A 17,177-nucleotide genomic window follows, 5' to 3' on the forward strand; every position below is an offset into this window, starting at 1 on the left:
CCAGAAGTCAAGCCACGAAGTTGCATGCATGGTGTACTTAGCAACCTTCTCCTGGTTGAGTATCTTAGAGACCGAGAACGAGACTGGAAGTCCCGTGAGCTTCTCGAAGGGCGTGGTACTCAAGAGTGCCTCTTTGGAATGGTCAAAAGGCAAAGTAGGGAGACACTCACCGAGAATTTCATAATTCCTCCTTTGAAAAATATACGGAGGAGGGGGGAATTGGAGGCTGATTTGGAATTGGAGGATGAGTTGGAATTGGAGGATGAGTGGAAACGGAGAGAGAAGGAGGACCCAGTTGCCTGGGACACTGCCTTCTGCTTGGCACTTCTCAACCCCTTTGACCAGGGCAGAGCTGCACTGGCTTTCAAGGGTTTCCAAGTACCATAAAACTGGTCTAGGACCATTTCCTTTCCATCAAAAGGGGCTAACAGTGGATCTGGCAGCCCATTGATGGAACGAATGCAGGAAAGAACCTGCCAGAAGGCATGCTCCAATTGTCCTTTCATTCTCCATTAGCTTAGGGCTAACAGCAGCTGGCAAAGTGTCGTCCTCGAGATCGCTTTGCCCTTCCATTTCCGAGCTCTCACCCATTGGACCCCAGAGTGGGTACAAGTCGTCATCTGAATCGACCGGAGACATGGAAACTGCTGTGGACTTGCTAGCTTCCAATTGCCTAACAGGCAGAGAAGAGGGAAGCCTAGCCAAGGATTTAGGGATTGTAAATAAATCCTTGGGCTTTCTGCCCTGGGGCAGGCGTTCCTCCGTCAGCGAGGACCTTCCAGGCTCTGCTGGTCTGTGGGAAGGATGGGAGTCCGCAGCAGGAGGGGGCACGTCATGCCCAGTCGTAGGTCTCGCCTCCTTAGGCACTATCTTGACCGGGGAGGGACGCAAAGAGTCCCTGTAGCAGATTGCCCTGTCTTCCTTGGGAGGTGAAGGATGGATCCTTTTCCTCTTCCTTTTAGGTTTGGCCTTTGGGACCTTGAACTGCAAGAGGCTACCTTGTAGTTCTTGCACGCTCTCTTCCCGAGGTCTCTTACGAGGAGGAACCGTCGGAGCGGAATCCTCCGAACTCCTCCTAGGATCAGCTGGAGGAGAGGCTCCAGGAACGAGAGGTGGCAACAGAGGAATCCTAGGAGTGCCTCCTACAGACTGGGAATGGGGAGTAAACCCCCGTCACGGCTTGCCACATTACATTAGATAATGCTCACAGTCATAGGGGGTTGCCGGCTCCCTAAGAGCTGGGAGGGCAGTCCTTACGAAGGCATAGATCCCTGGGCTTAAGAAACTCGGAAGGTTTCTTAGCCTTCTTGCCTGTAGGAGGCTTCCCACCATGCAAGATCGGCAAAGGCCTACGCTTAGGGATAGGGTCTGGGCGTTGTCATGTGGGCGACTGTTGTCTCTGAGGCGGTGGATGCCCCCAAGACTGGACAGATTAATGGACATCTCTCCTGGCGGAAGGTTTACCCCAGGGAAGGGAGACCTTCTACAGCCAAAAACGGTGATGTAATTTCGTCCGAGGACAAAGCAACCACCAGGGCGAGGTGAGACGGGTTCCACGAGGAAGGAAAATCGCGAGAACCTTCTCTAGCGCGAGACGCTGGCTTGTCATGCGTTAATGCTCCAAATGCATAGCCCGACACTGGTCTGTCGCGCGGCGCAGCACGAGACTGAACTGGAGAAAGAGGAGGAAACCCAGGGGGAGGGGCTACCGTGGAGTGTGACTCCAGGTTGCATTGACCCATAGGAATCCACATGATGAGGACTCTGTGGGTACCTCATCACCAAATCCTGTAGGAGGATTGACACCAAGAGGACGAGGGCTGCAAGAACCCTAAGGTTCAGCGTAGCGCCAGTCATGTGAGCCTGAAGTTCTGCGCGACGAGAGTCCGAAGATTAGAATGTGGAAAGATTTATAATAAAAGTGTAGTAACACATGACCGGCCTTAAATTGCTGTTCGTCCATTACATGGAGTATATGGTAAAAATGCTTTTTCTAAAGGAAAATTCTGGGTTTGCCCTTTACATGGGGTTGTCCTTTTCACAGAAATATACGGCACTAATGAATTGGTCTCACGGGGTAAAATGTCATCTGGGTCATCAGTTACCTCTGAGAAACAAGATCGTGAATGAGTCAAATATGATATAATTTTCAACTGGATTCTGCGTATGGGCCTCAAATTCAGGAACAAAAGATAAGGATAGTTCTTTCCACCCTCTGGAAATGATGTAAGATAAGATAGATCGTGTAATTTGCTTACTTCCTCAGACGTCCTTCCTTTATTGTGGCGAGAATAGGAGGGGAAGAAAGAACAAGAGTTCAGCTCACTCCCCATTATATAAGTGCATTCGCCTCTAGCAGCAGAGTGCAAGGAGGAAGTATTGGAGTCCATTTATGAATTCGATCTTCGACGTGAGAAGGAATTCCCAGTAGGTTGCCATCTGAAATGCCAACAGCATGGGTCTTGCCAACGACACTTAACAAAGGTGACCTCATCTGTTTGAGATGGAAGTGTAACTCGTGGGAAGGAGGAATACTCTCATGCGTCAAAATACTATTGTGTGTCAAGATGGCAGCATGTTAATGACGTCATTATGTGCGGGAATGACATCTTGCTTGAAGTTGTTGCCTGACCAACCCGCTTAAGAGTTACCTCATGCACAGGGATGGCGGCGAGTTGAACGACGTCATCACGTGTATGAACAGCGGCGCACTGAGCAACGTCATCACGCATAGGAACCGGCGAGTACAGTACTGACATGTTAAGCTGAACGTTCGGCCTGGCTGCATCATTAATAGACAAAATTCGGGGAATTAAAGATGGTTTTTTTATACTTGACTTCTTCATACTAATAGGCTTAGAAGGCGAAGAAGACAATTATTTAGAACAACTTGGCCTTGCCAAGTCTTTGGTAGTGGACACAAGCTGAGACAGTCAATGAAGGGATGACATGTCCTGCAATGCGTCCTGAAAATCTTTAGAGGAGATCGATACCAAGGACCCTTGGGTGTAAGAGGGAAGCCTTGCTCATGGGAATGAACTGGAGACTGGTAATGAGGGTCTTTCAACAAGGCTGCTTCAAAATAGCAGGCACAACTCTAAGGTTCTGCAATCAGGAAGGCAGAGAGACTTTCATTGTTTAATTTGGAGATACTTCCAAGAGTGGAAAGATCTTCTTTGGATAATCAGATATGTAAGGTGAGGGAGATCTTTTCATAATAGGATAATCAGGGACTAAGGGTACTGATTGGATCTGGCCCTGGGAGTGCAGTGGTCATAGCCAAAAGATCTGTTATAAGTACTGGCTCAAGTTCATACTGTACACTATCAACATTAGATGATAAAACAATAAAAAAATTATCATGGATGCTGTCATTCGTGACTGGAGTCTCAGCGGGATCCTGACATGAAGGACCTGGTTGGAGGATAACTTTTGTCGCAGCAATGAACTTTCGTTCCTTATTCCTTACCACTGCTGGCAGATGAAGGAAGAGAACGATCTCGCTTAGTTCGTTTCTTGCGACGAGAATGATATCTCTCCCACTGAGAGGACGGATACTCCCTACAGTAATAACATGGTGATTCCACTGAATATACCACGGAAAGAGGGACAAATTGGGTGCGGATCAACCTCTACCCAACTCATGAAGGGCCACAGGGACGTCCATCACGGCCGGGGCATGGACACATAATATTTGGCTTGCTAGACATAATGCACTCACTCATAACTCACATATAGTGATAGAAATGCAAGTGACAATGAATAATAAAGACACATAAGGCACAAGCACTCTACACTGTAAATGTAAGCGAAGGTGAATACTGATGTCTAATCGTAGAGAGGATAGGTTCTCTTAACTTCCCAACCAAGAGTATAGTGTAGAGTGTCATGAGAAGGCACCCCGCACCCCATGCGCTGTGGTTGCTTAGCAACTGTAGTATGATGTAATCAAACCCTTCTTTATTTATCTGATCGTAGAGAAAACGAGACTAGGAGTAACCCATATAAATGACTTAGAAGTTTGTATCTACGTAGGAATAAACAGCCAGCTGAAGAAGCCTAGATACTCATCTTGGACTTCTTCTTCTGGAGCACCCTTTACCAGCTTAGTCTGCACCTCTGACTGAAAGGTAAAGTCTTTCTCCCTTCTTGGTTGATAATAAGACCATGTCGTCTGAGCTGGAATGAAGGGAGGGCAGAGCTGGTGAATAGGAATCTGTATCCAAATCAAAGACTGCTATTCCCTGTTAAATTTTGTCACCTCCATTTCTCTGTCAGGCAACCACCACTGAAGGTGGTTAAGTTGGGGAATTGATGGCCCTATTGTGATAGAGGGCCTCGCCTACTTCTCCTCACTGATTCTTTCTAGTTCTGACCCCTTAGTTGGTGAAATGGCAGACCATAATAAAAGGACTTTCTAGACTCCCATGGTGTGTTTCTGAGGTCATGTCTACAGGTACTCCTAATTTAGCGACACTTTGTGTCATGGCAGGTTTTTTCAAGCGGTATAGTATTACTTTAACAATAATCTAGTAAAGTTTAAGTGGCAGCACAGTTGTGAGCATTGTGTGAGTTGCAAACCAACACAAATCAAAGGGAGAAAAGGATTATTTAAATGAATTAGAGGATCCTGGAATATCAATCAGAAAAGTCAGGGGGTTTTAACAAGCAGTGACCAGAATTGCCAACACATGAAAAGTGAAGCATTTACTGTACTGTACTTGTTAATAGACCCAAGGATCTATAGGCACAGGGTTCCTGTCTAAATACTATTTTTTGGGCTCAGGCCATGACGTCCTGATGGAAGGTTCCTTTAAGTAGCTTCCTAGGGTATATTTGACTACAGTGATATTCCCAAAGAATTTAACTCAAGGTCTCCAGAATTCTAACTCCTGGCGCGAATATCCTTAAAGTTTCCTTTTAGGATATCGCATAATATCAGGGGACGTATTCTTGACACGCCACATAGCATTCTGCACCCCGCATAGTGTTTATGCTTCGAGGGGGAAAAGTGGCAAATAAAAGAGGAGCCGTTATGAAGTTCTCCTTCCTCCGTTACTGTTTGAGTACTCAGATGGCGCTATAATCGTCTGCCATCTTTATTCCTTTTTCTGTAGTGGTTTCGCTCGGTGGTTTTCCCAGTGCTCTCTTGTTATCAGGATTTATTATGCAATCTCCAGCTTCTTCTGCCTCTGGAAAGTTGAGTATTTGATTCTCATGCAGTATAAATTTAGCTCTGGCCGTAAAGTAAGAATTATTTCGAATTAAACTAAATTTTTGGCAGAGCTATTGCCTAGACCGGAGGCGCCTTTGGCGCTGTCGATCGTAACGCATGAGTTATTTAGTTAGCCAGAACGACTTTCCCGGTATAATAGCTTAAAAAAAATAATTAGCTATTTAGTCTCCATTGCTAGGAATTAATTATATTATGCCGATAGTATTCGCATTAGTTTCGGCAATTAGGTAGACGATCTTGTTTACGCTAGGCTTCCTAGCCTAGGCGTTATAGTTTACTCTTTAGCATGATATAATAAGTGTTCCTAGTGCTAATAAATTTAAATGAAGATAATAGGTAATTTATACATGTAAGATATATGGATTGCATATAAAATTTCCTCTTCTAAGATAGTATACAAGAGAGCTTCGATGAGTTAGGTAGTCAATCTCACTGTCGCTAGGCTAGTAGCCTAGTGGCTTTAATATACTTTCATACAATCTCCCCGGTTACCCTCATATATAGGGTAATCCCTCCTTCCCTCTGAGTGTAGCCTATGGCTACAATCCTAGTTGGTCTTACCTTGAATTGTCATTCTGGCAAGGTTAGGCTAGGGTTTTTCTGCCCCTTCACCTAGCTACTGATGGTGAGCTTTGGGTTTGGGTCAGAACCTCAGAGTACTTGTCGTGTGCCGGCAACTGATCGATAGGGTGAATGTACTCCCCTGTCGGATCTTGTTGGTTGGCATAGGAGGCCTAGCCTCCCTAGACTGCACTTGAAGGGGTCATCTGATCCCCTTCTCCCTGTGGTTTAGTCGAATAGTCCTGTGCTCGCAGACCCTAGGCTGAAGAATAGTGATTATTTTTCTGCCTAGGATGGCACCGGCATTGGGACTCTGTTTCTCTATGACTGAGGGTGGCGGCTAGATGATTGCCGGCCCCCTTACTGTATTGGCAGACCCTAGGCTGGGGAATGTATTCTCTGTCCGCCTAGGATGGCGCCGATACTGAAACAGAGCTTCCTCAAGGTGTGGTAGGGCCGACATCCCGCCGGCTCCTCTCACACCTTATACAGGACCCTTTCCCCTTCCCATTCTGTCCTTTAGTGATGGCCTAGCCATCACATCCCTGTCGCCGTTGTCCTACAATCTCGCCGATTGCCAGCAGGCTGTAGGGCCGGCTTGGGCTTCTGCCTGTATGGCCTAGTCGTATAGCTTCCCTATCGGACATGGAGCTCTGGGATAGCTGTATCGGCAGGTCTAGCTACCGGCAGGAGACCCATTTGCTTTAGAGTGTTCTTCAGTCCTCCCTTGGGCTGCCATCCACATCCTACGACCGGCAGATACCGGCACGGAGGTGGATGGGTGGAAGCTTGATTATCCTATATTCTCCCCTTCCATTAAAACCTTCATTCCGGAGGAAGGAAGTGATTCAGTGCTCTTACATCACCCTTCACTCCTTGCTTTCTCTCTCTCTACTGGCTAGTGCCGCCAGCTACTAACCTAACTGGAGACTGCCGGCCACTAACCTTGCCGGCAAGATGCAGGTTAGACTTGTGGTCCGACAACCGTTAATTCACTGTCACATCTGACTCTGCCGGCGAGAGCCGACCGAGTCTGGTATTCCGGCCACTACCCTGCCACATTGAATGCTGGCTGGGATAGTGTGCCGACAGCCAGTGACCAGCCGGCGTCCAGCAAGCCACCGGCCATAAAAATTATCAATATTGTGCCAGTTGAATTGCGCCTTAGAAACTAGCCTTGCCAGCTGCATGCTGGCAGCAACTATGGTATATGTATATACAGTAGCCAGTATATCTGTAGTATAGAGTATACTGCAGACAGAAAACTATGGTATAAAAGTATACAGTAGTTAAATTTTCCAACATACTCTGTGTGTCCAAGCGCAGTCTATTGTTGAGACCTTATAAGATTGGGAAAGGAATTCCCTTTATTTTTACTGATAGATGATCAGTTATTTTGACCCTCATTATTAATCCTTTTGGAAGTCGGTGTTGTTTACACTACTCTATCCTTATAGGCTAGACTCTTCCATCGGGCCTCCTAAGGAGGATAACCCCAGAATTAATATTGAGGGAGGTCACAGCAATTGGCTGGGCGGGAAAAACACGTATGTGTCTTTCCTATTTCATTTCTAGCTTACCTATCCTAAGCCATATGCAATAAAATAAAATGGAAAATATTATTATAATATTTATTAGTTTATCTAGTGAGATAGACTACATTATACTCATTTTATTTTCCTCTCTTTATAGGAGTACCATGTGAAGTGCGACAGCGTCTTCTGCAACGTACGTAACAGGAGCTTCTGTGGCCATCTGGGGTGTAGGACACACTCCCGCTGCTCCATCACCAAATACTGGGACCCACAGGTATGTACAGTACATAAAGACCTGGTGTATGAGACTTTTGAAAATCCCAAGACAACGGAGTCAAGGGATGCATCTCGGGACAAGCTGCGTAAATGGGTTCGTGGCTTCCAAAAGAATGCCATGGGGCCTTACCTCCCTAGTGAGCATATGAGAGCCCTTCTCTTCCCCAAAGCATCTACGGATGCTGTTATTCCTCAGCCTCAACCTGAGATCCCTTGCATCCAGAAAGCCGTCGACACGGATGTCTCGGATGCGATGAAGGACATCCATCTAGATGATGAGAGGATGTCAGAGATGTCAGAGGTGTCAGAGGACACAGAAAAGGACCTGGTGGAAGGTCGAGATGAGGAGTCCACGTTGGCTCCAGAGACGGAAGAGGATGAAGTCGAAACAGTCTCTGTTTCGTCGGTTCCTGCCCCAGAACCCGTGCCCTCTACGTCCTCCGCTCCTCAACCTGAGAGGTCGGACGACACCCTATCTGCCATCAAAGCTATGATGGAAATGTTCGAGAAGAAGAGCGAACAAAGGGAAGCTGCATTCAGGAACGAGATTTTTCAGATAACAGCGACCCGTGGGTCTCAACGGAGACTTAACGTAAAGGATCTTCCCTCGTGTTCCGAGGTAAACCCATGGAGGCATGCCAAGTACATGCTGAATACAAATGGTAAAATCTTTATTTCAAAGAAGCTGGGAGCTGTCCTTACCGAGGACATTGAGTTCTGGCCCAGCTTTGAGTCCTATCCAGACTGCTTCATTCGTCTAAGGGCGGAACCTGTATCCAAGGAGGAAACAGAGCCTAAGGAGGTCATAGTGCTTGACTATACGAAGGCTCAGGCTTTGTTACCCAGCAGTTTGAAGGACAGGGGCTTCACCAATTCGAAGGTGCTGACCCTAAGCAAGAAACATCCCTCTTTTCTTGCTCCAGCAACTATGGCTTTCCCCTTTGCGGAAAAATCATTTAAGGCGGTGATTATGGCAGTGGAAGCCAGGAAACCTTGCCCTACACTGGAGGAGTATAGGCCCCTTTCCCTAACCTTGCCAACGGATAACAAAGACTGGAAGGATATTCAACTTACCTTCTCAGTCAGGAAGTTGGAGGCTGATATCGCTGGACGTAAGTTCAGCGAAAACCTAAGTTTTCTGAGTTTCTACTACGCAGGGAACAAGATACAAAGGAGAGGCTTGCTGCCTCTCTGTCCCTCAGGTGTCCATGGAGGCAATGGCTAGTGAACAGAGATCCCGGATATGTTCATGGTCATGGCCAAAACACATTTGGCAACCCTAACTAAAGACTTCACCAGCTTTGTTAGGGCTAGAAGGGCTTGTAGAGAATTTGTGTTTGCCTCGGCTGCGGTCAAACACAAGCCCAGGAAGTTGATATCTTCCAATATCTAGGGGAAACACCTATTCCCAAACAATATGGTCAAAGAAATAGTCGACAAGGCCGCCACGGAGAATAGAAATCTTCTCCAGAAATGGGGCATGTCAGCTAAGAGGAAGTCTTCTCCGGATGAGGGTCCCCAACCGAAAAGGAAGACAAAGAGGTCAAGAGTGCCATCTCTCCCTGCTAGACAACAACTACTTCCCGTGACCGCGGTGCCGCAGATGGTGGCACAGCCCCAACCCACCTACCAGATGGTACCCCAGCAAGTGGTGACTCAGTCACCAGCCTTTATTCCCGCCTATGAGAGGCAGACCACCACCTTTCGCCCTAAAGGTAGGGGGCCAGGTAGAGATTCCTCTAGACGTCCCTCGAGAGGAAGAGAGGGTAGTGGAGCAAGCGGTCCAGGAGGCAAGCCCTCCAGAAACCAGAAGCAATGAGATGCTTCCGGTAGGAGGAAGACTCCGACTCTTCCGGGATCGTTGGACCTTCGATCCCTGGGCCCACAGCCTAATCAAGAATGGACTAGGTTGGAGCTGGAAGACAGCTCCACCATCATTTCCTCAGTTCTTCCAACACTCCACCCCCGTTCTGGAAGAATATACCCGAGAGCTCTTAAGCAAACGGGTGATAAAGAGGGCAAAGTCCATCAAATTCCAAGGAAGGCTGTTTTGTGTTCCCAAGAAGGACTCAGACAAACTCAGAGTCATTCTGGATTTGTCGCCACTCAACAAGTTTATCGAGAACGACAAGTTCAAGATACTGACTCTTCAACACATAAGGGCCTTGTTGCCCAAAAGGGCATACACAGTCTCCATAGACATGGCAGATGACTATTGGCACATTTCGATCAATCGCCAACTCTCCTACCTAGGATTCAGGCTACAAAAAAGAAAGTACGCTTTCAGAGCCATGCCCTTCGGACTAAACATAGCCCCAAGGATCTTCACGAAGCTTGCAGAAGCAGTCGTTCAACAACTACGCCTACAAGGAGTCCAGGTGGTATCCTATCTAGACGATTGGCTGGTGTGGGCAGCATCCGAGTCAAAATGCATGCAAGCATCCAAGAAAGTGATCCAGTTCCTGGAACATCTAGGATTCAAGATCAACATCAAAAAGTCTCAACTATCTCCGGCTCAGAAATCCCAATGGCTAGGCATACATTGGGACTTGCAGTCTTATCATCTCTCCATTTCATTAAAGAAGAGGAGAGAGATAGCAGGATCTGTCAAGAGACTTCTAAAATACGACAGGATTCCAAGACGCCAACAGGAGAGAGTGCTGGGCTCCCTTCGGTTTGCATCAGTGACAGACACAGTGCTAAGAGCACAGCTAAAAGATGCATCAGGAGTCTGGAAAAGATACGCATCAAACGCTCGAAGAGATCTAAGAAGACCAATACCGATTCGGCTACGATCCCTTCTCAAGCCATGGTCGGAGGCCAGAAACTTCAAGAGGTCAACACCTCTACAACTGCCTCCACCCTCAGTCGTCACCCACACAGATGCATCATTGGAAGGATGGGGAGGTTACTCTCATCAATGCAGAGTTCAAGGAACTTGGTCCCCTCTATTCAAGACCTTCCATATCAACATTTTGGAAGCCATGGCAGTCTTCCTCACACTGAAGAAATTATCCCTCGTCCTTCAGTTCACATAAGACTAATTTTGGACAGCGAGGTGCTAATGAGATGTCTGAATCGTCAAGGCTCGAGATCGCCTCAACTCAACCAAGTGATGTTGGCCATCTTCTGTTAAGCTGAAAAGAAGAGATGGCACTTGTCAACAGTTCACCTTCAGGGGTTCCGCAATGTGACAGCGGACGCTCTATCCAGGATAAGTCCGATAGAGTCAGAATGGTCCCTAGACACAAGATCCTTCTCCTTCATTTTACATCAAGTCCCGGAACTGCAGATCGACCTCTTCACAACGAGCGACAACAAGAAACTTCCTCGATACGTGGCCCCGTACGAGGACCCTCTAGCGGAAGCAGTGGACGTCATGGCCCTCGACTGGAACAAATGGACCAGGGTTTACCTGTTCCTTCCACCCAACCTGCTGATGAAGGTCCTCAACAAGCTGAGATCTTTTTAAGGAACAGCAGCCCTAGTGGCTCCCAAGTGGCCCCAGAGCAACTGGTTCCTCTTAATTTTGGAATTACAGCCAAGGCTGATTCCTCTGCCGGACCCAGTTCTGTCTCAACAAGTACAGAAGTCGACTGTCTTCGCTTCATTACAGAAAACCCAAGACCTTCATCTCATGATTTTCTCTCCCTAGTGGTAAAGAAAAGGTTTGGGATCTCGAAAGAAAGTATAGACTTCTTAGAGGAATATAAGTCAAAATCTACCAAAAGACAATATGAGTCATCTTGGAAGAAGTGGGTGGCCTTTGTCAAGGCAAGAAATCCAAAGGAAATCTCGATGGATTTCTGCTTGTCTTTCTTTATTCACCTTCATGAACAAGGTTTAGCAGCCAACACGATAACTATGTGTAAATCTGCCTTGACTAGACCTTTGCTTTATGCTTTCCAAGTAGACTTGTCTAATGAGATTTTTAACAAAATCCCTAAGGCCTGTGCCAGGCTCAGGCCTGCAGCACCTCCAAGGCCCATCTCATGGTCTTTGGATAAGGTACTACATTTTGCTTCAAGTTTGGACAACGATACTTGCTCTTTGAAAGATTTGACTCAAAAAGTTATATTCTTGTTTGCTCTAGCCTCAGAAGCTAGAGTTAGTGAGATAGTGGCCTTGTCTAGGGAAGAAGGCCATATCCAGTTTGCTGAAACGGGAGAGCTAAATCTCTTTCCCGACCCAACGTTTCTCGCCAAGAATGAGCTACCCACTAAGAGGTAGGGTGCCTGGAGAATCTGCCCTCTGAAGGAAGATGTCTCGCTGTGTCCAGTGGAGAGTCTAAAGGTCTATCTTCGCAGAACTTCAGACTTTAGGGGAGGACAGCTCTTTAAAGGAGAAACATCAGGTGCAAACTTATCCCTGAAACAACTAAGGGCGAAGATCACCTACTTCATTCGCAGATCGGATCCTGACAGTAGACCCGCAGGTCTTGGGATACTAGGAAAATTGCTTCTTCGTTAAATTTTTTCCAGCTTATGTATTTCGAGAGCCTTCGTTCGTTTACTGGATGGAAGTCATCCAGAGTGGTTTTCAAACACTACGCGAAGCAAGTGCAAGAATTAAAACGATTCGTGGTAGCGGCAGGTAGTGTACTAAAACCTTTCGCTTAGTGCTGCGAGGAACAGTGAATTATGTGGGACTGTAATTCTAAAGGGCGTACATGTTGGCACTTTATAGTGCAACATGGTAAGTGAAATATCATCATGGTGACATTATGGACTGTTCCAGTGTACAAAGGTGATGAAACATGGACTGAACACTAAGTGCCATGTGTTTTTTACACAAGTGTAAATAGACAGACTTCTCAGAAAGACACTAGAAAATTTATTAAAAGTTTACAAAAATTTTCATGTGAGTGGCAAAGATTTTGTTTTCAGGTAAAACAAGCATTTCTGATTTATTCTGTTTTGTCTATGTTATTAAATTCTATTTCACTTGCATTTTTATGTTATTTTATTTATTGTTTGACAATAAATGATTAATTGTTTTGTGCGTCTTATTTTGCTCTAAACATTTAATAAAGTTATGTGTGAGCATTCATTTCATTCCTTTTTATTCTGCATAATTATATCGAGCAAAGGTAGTAACTTTGTTCCTATATGTATACAAACCTTTCTAGAAGTAACTTATTTCAATACAAGATACAAACTTGTCTGTTGCGGTATACGACAGGACTGTATACCTCAGATGCTATGGTGGCTGACATGAACCTGTGTTCATATTATAAATATAAACTTTGGCTAAAGGCATACAGTGAGATCTGTGTGTCCTTTTGAATGCTAGGTGGGTCATATGAAATATGCAACTTCGAGACTTTTTCCTGAGTCTAGTCCGACTCTTCCCTGTAGGGGCAGAAAGCACAAACATAGTATATGATTAGAAGGAATGACATATAACAGTAATGTCATAGGTCTCTTAGGTCTAAATGACCAAGGAAATATTGTCTTGAGGTTTAAGGCACAACTGGGAAATCCACGGATACATTAATGCTCTGGTAACCTTCCATCAGGACAACATGGCCTGAGCCAAAAAAACGGGATCTATTTTTGGGTGAGATAGCCATGTCGTCCTGATGGACCCGCCCTCCTTTCTATGAAAGGCCTTGGCAGGATCCCTCCCGATAACACTGTATCTATAAGTACCAGCTTATCGCTACAAGGAATAAAGATGGCGGATGATTATGGCGCCATCTGAGTACTCAAACAGTAACGGAGGAAGGAGAACTTTATAACGGCTCCTCTTTTATTTGCCACTTTTCCCCCTCGAAGCGTAAAAGCTATGCGGGGTGCAGATTGCAATGTGGCGTGTCAAGAATACGTCCCTGATATTATGCGATATCCTAAAAGGAAACTTTAAGGATATTCGCGCCAGGAGTTAGAATTCTGGAGACCTTAAGTTAAATTCTCTTGGAATATCACTAGTCAAATATACCCTAGGCAGCTACTTAAAGGAACCTTCCATCAGGATGACATGGCTATCTCACCCAAAAATAGATTAATTTTCTCTTTAACAGTGAAGTACAGTATCAGGGGTTTTGCTGAACACAATATTGCGCTAATTATTAGTAACAAGTTTCTACTTAAACAAACTGACTTCTATTGATAAGTGATATTAGTTTGCCACTTCTTTAAAGGTTTAAAAGCCACTCACGAATGGCAGAGGCAAGGGACAGTGACAATATACTAGACTGACCATACTGTATATACATATGATAAGCACCCAAGCTAGGAACAGGGAGGGCCAGACAATGGGTGCTGATGACTCAGCAGGTAGACCTACAGAGGCTCCCCTAAAATCCCACATCCTTTGTTCATAAGGAAGGTTAGGTTGCAGACACTAAAAGAAGCTATTCAGCTTGAGTAGGATTCAAACCACTGTCTGGCAATTTGCCTAGCAGGGATAAATCCAATAGGCTACAATAACACCATATTAAAGCTACCACGATAAATCTTGCTTATTCTGAGAGAATGAAGAATATGGTAAGAAATGGTCATTCATACCTGGGTACTAAGCAGTGTACTTTAGCCTTAAAATCCCATAACAAACTTAACTTTCAACCACTATTATTACCTGTTATTTAATAAGAATTAGTGTCAAGAGAAATCTTTGAATCATAACTAATTTCATCCTGGTAGTTAACTAATAATGCTCCATGCCACACATCAAGCTAAAAAGATATGAGAGAGAGAGAGAGAGAGAGAGAGAGAGAGAGAGAGAGAGAGAGAGAGAGAGAGAGAGAGAGAGAGAGAGAGAGAGTATTTTCATATGTTAATTCATGTATTATATACAACCACAAACACCTAAATACAAATGAGAGAGAGAGAGAGAGAGAGAGAGAGAGAGAGAGAGAGAGAGAGAGAGAGAGAGAGAGAGAGAGAGAGAGAGAGAGAGAGAGAGAGAGATTAACTTATGACTGATTATTATTATTATTACTTGCTAAGCTATAACCCTAGTTGGAAAAGCAGGATACTTTAAGCCCAGTGCCTCCAACAGGAAAAATAGCACAGTGAGGAAAGGCAACAAGGGAAAATAAAATATTTCAAGAACAGTAACAACATTAAAATAAATATCTCCTATATAAACCAGAAAAACTTAACAAAACAAGAGGAAGAGAAATAAGATAGAATAGTGTGCCCGAGTGAACCCTCAAGCAAGAGAACTCTAACTTAAGACAGTAGAAAACATTCTATATAAAGCAAGACTTACCTGTCATTAATATTTGGTGATATTTGTGCCATTCGGACTAGAGCAGCTCCAGCAAGGGAGCCCCAGCACCATACAGGAGGCCTTGTGCCTTGAAAGTGCTGAGCTGCTTGTTCCAACTGGGCATCAAGAAGATCTCTTGGAACAACAACCACAGTTGGTAATCTTAAATATAAAAAATAGGAAATAACAATCTTACAGAATGTAAGCCAACATAAAGTTATTGTTCATCTTCCAGTAAGGACTGACACCCTAGAGAAAGGGGTTTAACTTGTGTAAAATGAGGTAACAAAAACAATTTTACTATATTTTCTAAAATATCTAAATATATATATATTTAGATGTATATATATATATATATACATATATATATATATATATATTTATATATACATACATACATAGATGGCATTTGCTATTTTTCCTATACGGTATAGTACAATGTTTCGTTCTTAGGATGTAGAAAAATTACTTTTCATTTTATCCTCTGTAAAAGGTAATTTCCTTCCAGTGAAATATTTAATCCTTTATGACCCATTAGATATTTTAGAACATTCCTTTTTTGACTTGTAAAGAAATATCAACAAAATTGACTTGTGACTAGTTGAAGCTAGTAAATGTTTTTTTTTTTAATAGACAATGAGTAAACTCAAATATTCTTATTACGGTGATACCTCGGTACTCGACCATAATCCGTTCGGGATCAGTGTTCAACCACCAATTTGTTTGAGTACCGAAACCTTTTTTCCCATAAGAAATAATGGTATTTATTTTTATATGTTCCTACGCATTCCAAAATGCCCAAAATAATAATAAAACATGTACCTAAACAACAATAATTATTTAAATGTGTACGAAATTTGTCTGAAAACCCTATAAAGCAATTTTAAACCATTTACTGTACCTTTGAGCAGTGATTCGATGGCATACAGGAATGGATGTGGAGAGGATGGAAGGGGGAGGTTACTGCTTAGAAGGAGAGTCCCCTTCCATGAAGTGGCTGGGTAGTTCTCCTTCAGGGGTTTTTCCCCTCTCCAGTAAAAGGTCGGGCAAATCTTCTTCAGGGGTTTTTTCCATTCTGTCTCTCTTCTTTGGAGGGGAATCAGGCTGGGATGTAGCAGCTCTCTTTTCTTTTATGAAAAACATGTCAATTGTCAGCTGCTTCTTTCTCTTCTGCACTATTCTTCTAAAGAGAGACATAACATTATCATTAAAGATGTTCACTGCCCAGTTTGCTACTGCTGTTTCTGGGTGATATTTTTCCACAAAAGCCTGCAACTCTCCCCACTTTGAACACATGGCATTTATCACTGAACTCGGAACCTCCTCTCTTACATCCTCATCTTCTGAGGATTCCAGCTCCCCAATCAAATCCTGCTGCTGCTGTTGTTGTTGTAGGTGCAACAATTCCTCAACAGTCAACTCAGTAGAGTGTCTATCAACAAGTTCATCAATGTCTTCCATGTTGACCTCAAGCCCCATACTCCTCCCCATGCCAACAATTTCATCAACGACAATAGTGTCCTCAGAAATAACAGTAGCAGTGCTTGAACCAGCCTGATTGGAAACCCTCAAATTCCCTCTCTGTTACACATAATGGCCACAGCTTTTGCCAGGCAGAGTTCAATGTCCTATAGGTCACATCATGCCAAGCTTGGTCAATCATGTCCACACAGTTGAGAATGCTGAAGTGATCCTTCCAGAATTCCTTTAAGGTCAACTGTGTATCACTAGTCACCTCAAAACACTTTTGGAAAAGGGCCTTGGTATACAGTTTTTTAAAGTTTGAAATGACCTGTTGGTCCATGGGCTGGAGTATGGGAGTAGTATTGGGGGGCAGGAATTTAATCTTGATAAAACTGTACGCTTCTTTTAAGTCTTCCTTTAGACCTGGAGGGTGTGCAGGAGCATTGTCCATCACCAGAAGACTGTTCAATGGCAAGTTCTTTTCAGTCAGGTATGCCTTAACCTGGGGGGCAAACACTTTGTTGATCCACTCACTAAAGAACTGTCTCGTGACCCAAGATTTAGTGTTAGCGCGCCACATAACTGATAGTGCACTTTTCAAGATATTGTTTCTTTTGAAGACCCAGGGTTGTCTGAATGGTACACTAACAAGGGTTTAATCTTGCAATTGCCACTAGCATTGGTGCACATCAGCAACGTCAGTCTATCTTTCATTGACTTGTGACCTGACCTGGCATCTTCGTCTCGTCCTTGGTAATATAGGTATTGGCCGGCATTTTCTTCCAAAATAACCAGGTCTCATCGCAATTGAAGACTTGCTGCGGGATAAAATTTTGTTCCTTAATGTATCGGTAGAATTCGTCAACGTATTTTTCAGCCGCCGCCTGATC

At 44.4% G+C, this 17,177-nt stretch overlaps 1 protein-coding gene across 1 annotated transcript in view; it reads right to left on the minus strand.

Moving 5' to 3' along the window:
• The window catches only part of LOC137634337 (myotubularin-related protein 10-B), a 291,307-nt gene that overhangs the window by 78,349 nt on the left and 195,781 nt on the right, over window positions 1-17,177 (minus strand). Inside the window, exon 7 of the mRNA XM_068366732.1 lies at window positions 14,824-14,985. Coding sequence (XP_068222833.1) covers window positions 14,824-14,985 — 162 coding nt within the window. The remainder of the gene's footprint in view (window positions 1-14,823; window positions 14,986-17,177) is intronic.

Source organism: Palaemon carinicauda, chromosome 44 (genome assembly GCF_036898095.1).
Source record: "Palaemon carinicauda isolate YSFRI2023 chromosome 44, ASM3689809v2, whole genome shotgun sequence".
Taxonomy (NCBI): Eukaryota; Metazoa; Arthropoda; class Malacostraca; order Decapoda; family Palaemonidae; genus Palaemon; species Palaemon carinicauda.